The sequence below is a fragment of the Chaetodon trifascialis genome, chromosome 18 (assembly GCF_039877785.1).
Source record: "Chaetodon trifascialis isolate fChaTrf1 chromosome 18, fChaTrf1.hap1, whole genome shotgun sequence".
Classification (NCBI taxonomy): Eukaryota; Metazoa; Chordata; class Actinopteri; order Chaetodontiformes; family Chaetodontidae; genus Chaetodon; species Chaetodon trifascialis.
Genome location: NC_092073.1, coordinates 24,355,001 through 24,367,500, shown reverse-complemented (window position 1 = coordinate 24,367,500; position 12,500 = coordinate 24,355,001). Strand labels below are relative to the sequence as shown.

The 12,500-nt window shown below is 49.8% G+C and overlaps 1 protein-coding gene across 5 annotated transcripts in view; it reads left to right on the top strand.

Moving 5' to 3' along the window:
• ptprma (protein tyrosine phosphatase receptor type Ma) overlaps positions 1 to 12,500 on the top strand; it is a 142,404-nt gene that overhangs the window by 37,731 nt on the left and 92,173 nt on the right. For all 5 annotated transcript variants that reach the window (XR_011603275.1, XM_070985606.1, XM_070985605.1 and 2 more), the window contains exon 2: positions 148 to 264. Coding sequence is in view for 4 of the 5 variants with exons in the window: in XM_070985606.1 (XP_070841707.1) it covers positions 148 to 264 (117 nt within the window). In the remaining variant the exon portion in view is untranslated. The remainder of the gene's footprint in view (positions 1 to 147; positions 265 to 12,500) is intronic.

Genomic DNA, 12,500 nt, shown 5'->3' with positions numbered 1-12,500 from the left:
CATTGGTCCTGTCTCATCTGTCTCTTCTAGTCTTGTTCTCTGCCTCTAAAGACTAAAACAGGAGAAAAATGACTCACCACCTGTCTGTCTGTCTGTCTGTCTGTCTGTCTGTCTGTCTGTCTGTCTGTCTGTCTGTCTGTCTTTCAGCCTGTCTGTCTGGTCAGTCTCCAGACTGTAGTCTGGTCCAGACCAAAGAGGACGATTTCGACTGGGAACAAGGAGACACCCGAGACCGACCGGAGAGCAACCCCTGGATCCCTGCAGGTATCTGTCTGTCTGTCTGTCTTGTTTGTCTTCATGTGAACCTGACAGCTCTGAGGTTCATGGGTTCCTGCAGGACATGTCCCTCTGGGAACCTTGGATCATTACTGGTGAGGTGTCTCAGGGTTCCGTTGTCTCCTTCATGGTTCTTATTAAGATGTAACTTGTACTTTCTTGAAGTACTTATATCACAACGTTAGTGGATGTTGACATTTTGAACTTTCTACAGACCAGACTGAGAATAAATGCTCTTCCTCTAATGAAGTATTGAATTCTCCCCTTAGAGCAGCTTCTCAGTTGTACCTGAATGCAGCACGAGAGACAAAAGGCTGCTGCAGCTTTTGTGTTATCTTCTATTGACCTGCCACAGTTTCTCCTCTGAGTTATGGACGGACAGAGACACTGAACCTAGGGAGATAACACTGTGTGTGTGTGTGTGTGTGTGTGTGTGTGTGTGTGTGTGTGTGTGTGTGTGTGTGTGTGTGTGTGTGTGCGCGCACGTGTGTGTGTGTGTGAGAGAGAGAGAGAGAGAGCCGTTTGTCACATGCTCGTAGAGGTTAAGCCGCTGACGAATGAGAATGCAGCGCTCTTAAATCACTGAGCCAATCACGTGAGAGACAGGCTAGCGAGGACACGCAGAGAGGAGGTGGTTACTGTCCTGTTTAATGTGATTTATAGGACAGCAGAGATGGGAAAGAGAGGGGAGGAGAGGAGGAGGAGAGGAGGAGGAGAGGGGAGGAGGAGATGAGAGAGGGGAGGAGGAGGTGAGAGCCGGGAGGAGAGGAGAGAGGAGGAGGGGAGAGAGCAGAGGAAATGAGAGAGGAGAGGAGAGGAGGAGGAGGAGATGGGAGGAGGAGGAGAGGGGAGGAGGAGATGAGAGAGGAGGAGATGAGAGAGAAGGAGATGAGAGAGGGGAGGAAAGGAGAGGAGGAGGTGAGAGAGGGGAGGAGGAGGAGAGGGGAGGAGGAGATGAGAGAGGAGATGAGAGAGAAGGAGATGAGAGAGGGGAAGAAAGGAGAGGAGGAGGTGAGAGCCGGGAGGAGAGGAGAGAGGAGGAGGTGAGAGAGGAGAGGAGAGGTTTGGTTTTAAAAAGCCATTTATTTGCCAACTTTAACACAAAATCAAATCCTCATCCCTTCTTACAATGAGCTAAAATATTCCCGAATCACAGAAAGAAAAACAAAAACACTACAGAAAAAGAAAAAGTCTGTCCTATTCCGGCATTAACATTCAAAAATTAGTAATGAGCTCTCCATTGCCCCCTAGAGAGCAGAGAACCCCCCCAATGCCCCACATGTGACTGAAAGTCTGCAGATTGTCCACCATCTTATAATATGTGTGTTCAATCTTTAGTCGGGCCTTCAGCAGACCCTGCAGCACCAACAATGGCTGCACACTGCCGACACCTTTATCCCGATTTTTCCTCGTCAGCCAGATGGCTAACTTAGCGGACCCTGAAAGAAAGTTGATTAAAGTGTGCAACATTTTCTTTTTTGCACTATATCTCGGGCCATATATAAACAAACTAAAAGAAAAATCTTCCCCGAGGGCCTGAAACCAGGACTTTAAAAGTTCAAACAGCGCAGCCAGCCGCGGACACTGGACAAACAGATGGAAAATTGTTTCAGAGTCTGAGCAAAACCCACACTCCTCCCCCAGCTCCGGATCAAGGTGTGCTCTGTATCTGTTCGTAGCTATTGCCCCATGTACAACCCTCCATTGGAGGTCTGCTGCCCGCTTATCCAGGGGCAGCTTGTACAAGGACCGCCAGCTGCCTTTGGGAGAGGTGTCTGGGCCGAAAAACTCTGTCCACCTCGACTCCTTCAGCTCTGCCAGAGAGCGCAGGTGCAAAACCTTAACGCAACACTGGTAGATAGCCTTCTTACCAGCGTCCTGAAACTTGTCCAGCTTTGGGGTTGCAAGTGAGAGCAGCTGTCCCCCTCCTTCCTGCCACTCCCCCACAGAAGGTGTGACCACCACAGAAGGGAAACCATACTCCATCCCCTCTGTCCACTGTTCACATTGAGCATGGTTATTAATGAATGCTCTGAATGATGCTGGCAGGGCAGCACAAACCTCCTCCACCACTCTGTTGAGTAGCCTCACAGAAGTAATGCCACTCCTGTCCCTCAGGGCATCCATACTCAACCTTGCCCTCATCAGGTGGCCCAGTTTGGTGCAGCCAGCTGTTCTGAGGTTAGCCCTCAGGCTGGCTGATTGCAGTGTCTGTGCTCTAAGGAATCCATTGAAGAACAGAGGTTCCTCGAATAGCCACATGCCAGGAGTCCCTTCTGTGGTATGAGATGAGTTAAAAATCCTCCATGCTTGCACCACAGAGCTGTAAAACGGAGTCAGCCCTGTCAGGTCTACCTCCTCCAGTTGTACCAGGAACAGCTGTTTCTCGTATCCCAACCTCCCGGCTCTCCTCAGCAGCAGGTGAGCGGTGTCCAGCCAGCTGGGACCACATCCATACAATATTTCCTGAGCCGTTCGAAGTCTGAAAGAGGCAATCTTTGCCTGAATGTTAATGAGGCCTTGCCCACCTTCATCCACAGGAAGGTAGAGAACTGCTGCACGAACCCAGTGCCGGCCGGACCAGAAGAAGTCTACGATGGCCCTCTGGAGATCTTCAATCAGGCCCGGTGGTGGTGTAAGAGGGACAAGTCTGTGCCATAGAGTCAACTCTCCCCCTATATGACAACTGGGGTAGCAACCATTTCCATTTAGACAACTGAGCACACACTTTCTCCATCACCCCCTCCCAATTCTTGGACTGAAAAGCCTCAGTGCCCAGAAAGACCCCCAACACTTTCAGGCCCTCTTTACCCCATTTGAGCCCTCCCGGCAAACTGGGCACTGGCTGACCCCTCCACTGCCCGACTAGCAACGCTCCACTCTTTGCCCAGTTGACCCGTGCAGATGAAGCCCTCTCGTACAGGGACAGGGCATCCCACAGACTGTGAACATCTCCCTGGCTTGTGACAAAGATATTTACATCATCCGCATAAGCAGAAACCAATGGAGGACGCTCACTGAGAGCAGGACCCGGCAGCGATAAGCCAGTGAGTTGACCCCTCAACCTGCACAGCAAGGGCTCAATGGCTAAGCTGTATAGCTGGCCTGATATAGGGCAACCCTGTCTGATCCCCCACTGCACAGGGATTGGCTGACTCAGCCCTGCCCCCATTTTCACCAAACACTGCGCACCCCTGTATAACAGACTAACCCACGACATAAACCCATCACCAAAACCAAAAGGCCTAAGTGTGGAAAACAAATAAGAGTGATCTACCCTATCAAATGCCTTCTCCTGGTCTAGTGATAAAATCCCTGTGTTTACATCACAAAAGTTACACATTTCTATCACATCACGAACAAGAAAAATATTGTCCATTATATTTCTGTCAGGTATGCAATAACTTTGGTCTGTGTGGACAATGCCACCAAGTACACTGTTTAGTCTGTTGGACAAGGCTCTAGAGAGAACCTTGTAATCAGTACAAAGGAGCGCCACTGGCCTCCAGTTCTTAAGAAGAGCCAAGTCTCCTTTCTTTGGCAGGAGTGAGAGGACTGCCCGCTAGCATGAGACAGGAAGAGAATCTGTCCGGCAGCACTCGACCAGAACTGCGTGAAGGTCAGATCCCATAATGTTCCAGAACTGTTTGAAAAAGTCACTGGAGAGACCGTCAATCCCAGGAGCCTTCCCAGATGCCTTCTGATGGACGGCGGTGGTCAGCTCCTCTAGAGTGAGCTCGGAGTCCAGAATATCCTTCTCCCCTGGGCTAAGCTGGGGGAGCTCCTGCAGCAGCTCTTCCTGACACTCGGTCCTACAATCCTCTGCAGCAAAGAGATTGGTGTAAAAATCCACCGTGTGTCGCCTCATCTCCTCTGGGCTGGTGGTGACCCTACCATCTGGGAGCTTCAGGCAGGTCATCATCTTCCTCTGTGCTGTTGACCTTTCCAAGCCAAAAAAGAAGGCGCTTGGGGCATCCATGTCCTTCAGATGGAGGAAGCGAGACCTTACCAAAGCCCCCTTCACCCTCTCCTGTAGTAAGGAGCTTAGTTCCTTTCTTTTCTCTTGTAGCAGAGAACCCATATTGGGGTCTGGGTCTCCGTGCAGCCCCAACTCAATGTTTTTAATGCTGGCCTCAAGGTCATGCACTGCCGCCTTTATCCTAGAAGTGGAATAGGATGTGTACTGTTGGCAGAAGACTCGGACTTGGGCCTTGCCTACCTCCCACCAAAGCTTCAGGGAACTGAAGAGGGGTTTCCTCAGTTTCCACTGCTGCCAGAACCCCTCAAAAGCCTTACAAAAGGTAATGTCCTGTAAGAGCTTGTTATTAAAGCACCAGTACGAGCTAACCCTTATACCCGGCGAGGTTACCAATTCCATGGCCACAAGATGGTGATCTGTAAAGCCAACTGGGCAGATGCTACTGGAGGCAAGCCTGGAGCTGAGGCTTCCAGAAATGTAAAGCCTGTCCAGCCTGGCGGCACTCACCCTGTTATTGCTGACCCTCACCCATGAGTACTGTCTCGTGTGGGGATGTTTAACCCTCCATGTGTCCAACAGATCTAGATGTGTGGTGACATTTTTCAAGTGAAGTGATGATTGTGGATGTGGTTCTTCATGTGTCCTGTCTAAAGTGAAATCTAAAGTACAGTTAAAATCCCCACCCATAATGATCTGCTCATTTTGGTATTTTTGCAGCTCATTTGCCAGTGTGCTGAAGAAGCGAGCTCTGTCAGCGCCGTGGTTTGGTGCGTACACATTTACAAAAACAAAAGCAGCACTTTGTATTTCTGCCTTAACAATGAGTGCGCGACCCTTCACCACCTCAACAGAGAACAGAACAGTTGCGTTTGCAGATGGTGTAAACAAAATTGCTATCCCCGCACTAAAATTTGTGCCATGGCTGAGGACGCATGGTCCATCCCACCATAGGCCCCAGTCTACTTCATCCCCTGAGATTGTATGTGTTTCCTGTAGAAGCAACACATCCAACTTTTTTTGAGTAGCTAACTCAGAAATTATAGCTCTTTTATGCCTGTCCCTCCCACCATTAATGTTTAAGGTCCCTGTAATAAGGCTCTGCATGAAGAGGGCAGAGAAGAGAGACAGACAAAGAGACACAAACAACAAACAGTCAAAAAGAGGAAGCACCGTGCTGTGCATGATCATATTTTAACGTTTACTTTTCCGCACACTTTTACCCTTAATTTTTGCTTCCTTTCTCAGGGCTGTGATGTGCTTCTTGAGGCGAAAACGTTTCTTCTCATCAAGAAGATCAAACCCAACAAGTCTTTTTAACACGCCAACGGATCTAATGAATTTATCAGTGTCATTGAAATAATCTGTAACTTTGGCTGATTTTTTATATGTTTCGTCAAGGAAGTTTTTAATGTCCTCCAGAGAGTAGAGGTCAGTATTTCTGCTTGAAAACTCCTTGACTGAGACAGTGTCTGACTCTGAATCAAAATCCATCTCCTCACCTGAAACTGTGAGAGGTGTGTCAGTACCTGCAGACTGGGAGCTCCTCAGACTGTATGCAGCCAGGGGAGCTTCACATTCCTCAGCCTGCTCTGTTCCACCTAAGGTGTTTGTGACACTGGCTGTCACGCTATTAGCTGCAGCAGCAGCGGCGACGGCAGGCGCGGGCCCAGCCGCCGCCACGTCAGCTGCCTCGACGTGCACAAAGTCGGCTACGGCATTGTTAGCCACAACAGCACCGACCGCAAGACCGGCCGCCGCCGCAGCGGCAGAGCACCCGCCGCCATCCGCATCGGATGACGCTGCGAGCGGCAGTGCGCCTGCGGCCGCAGCGGCAGCAGACACGCCGCCACCCCCGGCACCGCCCAACGCGTCCGCGCGAGCGAGGCCGCCCGCCGCCCCCTGCTGTCTGTGCGGACAGGTCAAACGTTTATGCCCGACATCCCCGCACTCAAAACACTTCATCTGACCTGAGCTTGCGTACACCATGTATGAGCCCTCCCCGTGTTTGACTCTGAAGGACACCTCCAGCGTTTGAGTCGGAGAGTCCAAGAACATAAATAGCTGCCTTCGCAGCGACTGAACATGCTTCAGTTTAGGATCTTTGCATCCTAAACTCACCGTTTTAATCCCGCTGGCAAATTTGCCGAACCTGCGGAGCTCTTGCTCCAACAGCTCATTTGGTATGAACGGCGGAACACCAGATATGGTGATTCGCGTGGAGGGCACCGACAGCGGGGACACCTGCACAAACAAATCGCGGATAAACACGCCGCTCTCAATCAGCTGATTCACCTGCGGCTCACCTTTCAAAAACACCACCACAGCCTTATTCATGCGAGAAGCATAGCTTAGCTGTTCGTGACCCACCTGCTCTCCCACAGCCAGCAGGACCTCCTCCACCGACACACTATTGTCAGGCGGGACTATCCTCACTCCCTGCCGGAGGGACGGAGGTGGCGTCTCGACGGACGCCATCCCTCCAAAAAAACACTCCCTAACAAGTGATCGAACAAGCAACAGTTCGTCAAAAGTAATTCAAAAACCTTACCTGATCAGCACATGCAGTGGAGAGAAAAGACACCTGAGACCCGTGAAAAGGAAACAAATTCAAACTTCAAATTCAAAGAGAGAGGAGAGGAGTCTGTCACCTCCTTTCTTTTCAATAAAGAGGAGGTTTGTGTGACTAATTGCTGCCAATTCAGGCAATCAGAGAGCAAACAGCTTCTGTCCCAGTGGACACACACACACACACACACACACACACACACACAGGTACACACACACATACACACACACACACATGTTCAGTCTAAATGTGGCTCAGTGACTGTTGTCTGTCACATGACCACAAATAACTGAAACACTGCACACACACACACACACACACTCCACACACACATGCACACACACACACAACACACACACACACACACACACACACACACACACACTCTGCCTCACACACACACACACACACACACACACACACACACAGGCACACCTCCTCTCTGTGGTTGGGTCTCCTCCCGGCTGATATGTGGAGCAGTGAGCAGGGCGAGGCAGGGCTTTAAATCTAACTAACCCTCCACCACTGAGAGGCCGGGCAAGCGAGGTGGAGGCAGACAGGGAGAGAGAGACAGATGGAGCAGGTTGTGTGTGACGGCAGGACTCCAACTGCAATTTAAGATCTGTGGGCAGCTGCTGATACTCTATCTGAGAGAGGCTGTGTGTGTGTGTGTGTGTGTGTGTGTGTGAGAGGGTGTGTGTGTGTGTGTGTGTGTGTGTGTGTGTGTGAGAGGCTGTGTGTGTGTGAGAGAGGGTGTGTGTGTGTGTGTGTGAGAGGGTGTGTGTGTGTGTGAGAGAGGGTGTGTGTGTGTGTGTGTGTGAGAGGGTGTGTGTGTGTGAGAGAGGGTGTGTGTGTGTGTGTGTGTGTGTGTGTGTGTGAGAGAGAGAGAGAGAGAGAGGGTGTGTGTGTGTGTGTGTGTGTGTGTGTGTGTGTGTGTGTGTGTGTGTGTGTGTGTGTGTGTGTGTGTGTACTTGAACTGGCACAGGTCTGTAACACCAGTAACACCAGTTAACAGTCACATGTGGAGGCTTGTCAGAACCTGTGTGTGTCACTGTTTAGGGGCTCTGTGGTCAAGCCAGCATTAATGAACATGCAGCAGCGACCTTCAAAATAAAGCCTCGTGAGAACAGAGCAGCGATAAACACTTTGGTTGGGGTGAGGAAAATATCGTGGTTTACCTAACATGAAACCCAGTCTGCTGCTCTGGTCCAGGTCCTGGCCTGATCCATCCCAACAAGCTGTCTGCACCAGTCTGCTGGACTGGTTCCTGTCCTCTATTGGACTTTTGCACCCAGTGTCTAAAGTGCTAGCAGGACTTTCACGTGCATGAGCCCACACATGAAGCTCCACGACATTTATTTTAAAATAGACTGTTTTTAAATGGTAGTTCTGCATGTGTTCTCATTCAGAAGGAGCAGGACAGCTGGGCTGGAAAAAACTCAATACAGATGCTGTTCTCTGCTGAAACTCGTCTGGTTTAATACTGCACTGCACACAGGCACGCACGCACACACACACACACACACACACACACACACACACACACACACTCACACACACACTGAGCAGCAGTCGGGCATCGATTGACCAGTGATTGCAGGCTCCATTTAATGTTCTTATAAATGGTACAAGTTCAATCTAATCTGAACCATGTAGCTCTCTCTCTCTCTCTGCTGTCAGTGTGAACAACAGTAATCTTCTCTAATACCCTTTACTGCCACACACACACACACACACACACACACACACACACACACACACACACACACACACACACACACTGTTTCAGGCTTTGGATGGTGAATATTTTCCTCTTGCTGATTTGTTTCTGTGACTTTCCGACTCGTTAGCGGTTTGTTTCTGCAGATGGCTTCAGATGGAGGAGCTGAGGACTCGGTGACTGTGAGCAAAGCTCAGATCTGCTCTGTGTTCTCTGCATTAGCACTTGATCCGCTCACATTTTCAGCACTCCATCATGTTCTGGATGTTCTAATGAACCCGTCTGCAGCAGCTTTGTTCTTCTGACTTGGGTTCACTGAGCTTTGAGGCGCCTGGTCGCCGTCAGTTAAAAATGGACCACAGAGAGAATCAGTGTCAGAGGTCAGATCTGAGCCCCGACGTCGTGGATATGTTTAGTGAACTCAGCAGACATCCGCCCAGACTCCACCCGACATGACGGGGATGATTGGTTTGCAGGTGAAGCTGATGACGGGTGTTTCCTGTTAGCACTACCCTAAAATAATAAAGGCAAAGATCATTAATTTGATTCCCTGAGGCTCATGGGATACGTTCAGTCCAGTGGCAGCCGGCTTTGCGACGTTGTCCCATCCTCGGGTCTGACGCGACATCCAGGAGGCGAATTCACCTCCGCTGATTTGTTTGGACGTTCCGCTCTGAGCTCCTCACCTTGTTCCTTGTTCGGTGCTCTTCTGTCTTTTCATGCAACGTCTTTGTCGTCGGGCTCTTCGTGTCGTTGCTTTAAATCCGACGGCTGGACGGCTCCGTTGGTTCCGCTGCACAGATGTTAGCTGTTAGCTGTTAGCGACAGACGCTGCGACCATGTTTGTGTCGGGTTCGGCCTCAGACTCGTTTCTGTTGCTTCCCTTCTTTTCCCACCTCGCACGCTATGATGCGGGTTCTAGAAGCTTCTGGACAAACGCAGGTTTGTCGCTGACGTTGACACACTTTCACGGACATGCCGTCAGTCTGCGCCTCACTCCAAATTCACTCCGCGTTGTGTCAGAACACAGGAAGTCTGAGCTCCAACATCCTGTGACACCATGACACAAGGCATATCGCCACAGGTCCACAGATGAGGGCTGCCACAGGTAAATCACTTCACATCAAGCCAGCTCACCACGACGGACTGTCCATCTTGTTGAACAAGAACCCAAAACACGAGAACTTCAGTCCATCTGTACCGCAGCCTCAGACTGGGATCCACTGTAGGTCCTGGTCTGGTGGAATGGCAGAATCACATCCTCTGCAAAGAGCAGACATACAGTCCTCGCCGTCCAAGACTGTCCACACCTGCACCATCACAGTGTTCCACTGCGAGAGAGCCAGGAGAACCCTGCTGTTAACCCTCTGCTTTTCAGTCTGAATGTTCTCGCCCAGTCTGTTCTGTTCTCTGGTGTGTGAAGGTTCTTGTGCTGTTCTTTGTTCCTCCATGTTTCCTCTTTCTTCTTCTTCTGGTGTGTTTTTCCAGTCGGTGTGTTCCTCAGGCGAGCAGGACGCCCTGCTGTCAGTCTCAGCTGTCAGCCAATGAAGTGCCATGCTCTCAGCCTTTTAATTGATTTGCTCCAATCAGGGATGACCAGAGGGAACACAGACACACACACACACACACACACACACACACACACACAGAGGGAGATATGCCACCGAGGCGTATCTCCCTCTGTGTGTGTGTGTGTGTGTGTGTGTGTGTGTGTGTGTGTGTGTTTGTGTGCGTGTGTGTGTGTGTGTGTGTCTCCACGGGGTTCAGGGTATATTAATATTTCTAATAGGGCTGTTATCAGCTCACTGCCAGCTGTACACAGTAAACACACACACACACACACACACACACACACACAGAGTGAAGCTTGAAGGCAAATATAAATACAACGCGCGCACACACACACACACACACACACACACACACACACACACACACACACACACACACACACACTGTCTGTCTGTTGTGTGATAACTCCCACAATGCCTTTCTGTGTTAAACAGACCTGGAGGTCAAAACCACTTTTCTGTGTGTGTGTGTGTGTGTGTGTGTGTGTGTGTGTGTGTGTGTGTTTGTGTGTGCATTAAAAAAATACAACCTGCAGGAAGCAACACACACAAACCAGAACAAACACAAAACACACTTTGCCTCTTTAAACTAAAAACAGGTTTCACTCACACACACGCACACACACACACACACACACACTGAGCAGCAGCCAACAGGTAAACAGTGTTTAAAGGTGAACGCGAGCGAGTCGGTGTGTTTGTTCTGAACTTTGTTTGGCAGATAAATAATAAATAATAGAAAACTGAGTGTGTGTGTTTGTGTGTTTATGGTGTGTGTGTGTGTGTGTGTGTGTGTGTGTGTGTGTGTGTGTGTGTGTGTGTGTGTGTGTGTGTCACGCCTCTGCTTGTGTGTGTGTCTGGGTTAATTAGTGTGTTAAAGGGTTTATCAGCGTGTCGGCATGCAGGAGATTCATGCAGCCTTTGAACATGACACGGCTGTGTGTGTGTGTGTGTGTGTGTGTGTGTGTGTGTGTGTGTGTCTGTCCAGTATAAAGCCACTATCAGCACCCTGCCAAAACCAATTAAAGCCTCAATCAGGGAGTTTAAACACACAGAGCGACTGCGACTCTAATCCAGCCAATCAGCAGAGAGGTCACACTGACATGCTGGCTCCCGATTGGCCGCTGGGTTAAACTAAACTCTGTGACATTTTGTTAAATCCTCTTGTTCTGTGTCTGTGCAGCGTCAGATGGATATCAGCTTCCTGTCTGTGGCTAGCTTAGCCTAGCTTAGCACAAAGACAGGAAGCAGAGGGGAACTGTTAGCCGGGCGCCGTCAACAGAGAACAATGCTCTGAAGAGCCGGCTGTCCGCAAGAAGAGAACCAGGAAAGGACGCACGAGGGCCGAACGATCCAATGATCTTTTCAGATTTCACTTTACAAACATCACGTTATCTTCACCAGCATCGGTCCGTGTTAACGCTCAAAACCTGACGAGGAAACGCCGTCAGAGCTCCGTACGAAACACAGTTCAGCAGTTGCTGCTCAAACCTTTTACTTTGTGTTTTATAGAAATTTGTCACCGCCTGTTCGATGGTTCGTGTTTTCAGACATTTTAACTTCCAGTTGCATCCTGATGTCACTGCAGGAAGACAGGAAAAACACACACACACACACACACACACACACACACACACACACACACACACACTTCCTGCTGGTGTGTGTGTGTGTTGTTTGTGTAAATCTTCTCAATACGCTGCAGCTGCCTCTCCTCACGTTTCAATATAACTCTGGTAATAGAATTACCCCCCTCCATCTGTGTGTGTGTGTGTGTGTGTGTGTGTGTGTGTGTGTGTGTGTGTGTGTGTGTGTGTGTGTGTGAGCTGGGTCTGATGTGATTGGTTTAGAGATGGCAGGGGTCGTGTGTGATTGGCCGATAGGTGAGAGAGGGGTGGGAGGTTAACGAGAGAGAGGAACGCCAAGACACGATCGAGATGAGCGCTTTGTTTTTCTGTTTTCTGTCTTTTCTTTCTCCTCGCCCTCAGACTCGCTCTCTTTGACGACCGCCAATCAACGAACCCAATGATTGGCTCCCGTTACGTCTCCATTACTGTCTCCAGTGAAACCAGTGAAATGAAAGCAAACGTGAACTTGAAACGAATAAAAAGACTGAATGAGCAAACCTCATGAACCAAAGACAAGATGTGAGTTGAAGTAGTGAAGGAGGGATGAAGAGGATGAATGAGGAAGACGAGCAGCAGGAAGAGCCCTGCAGTCTGTTACTGACAGATGAGTTATTACATTCAGCTCATTCAGTGTGACCTCACTTCCTGGTCATTATCTCTGTTATCCAATCAGAATAAACCTCCAGGAATCCGCCGAGAAACCAGAGAAGAAGACTCAGCCAAGCTGAGAAACGTCATGATTTGAAGTTTTCTCCTGACG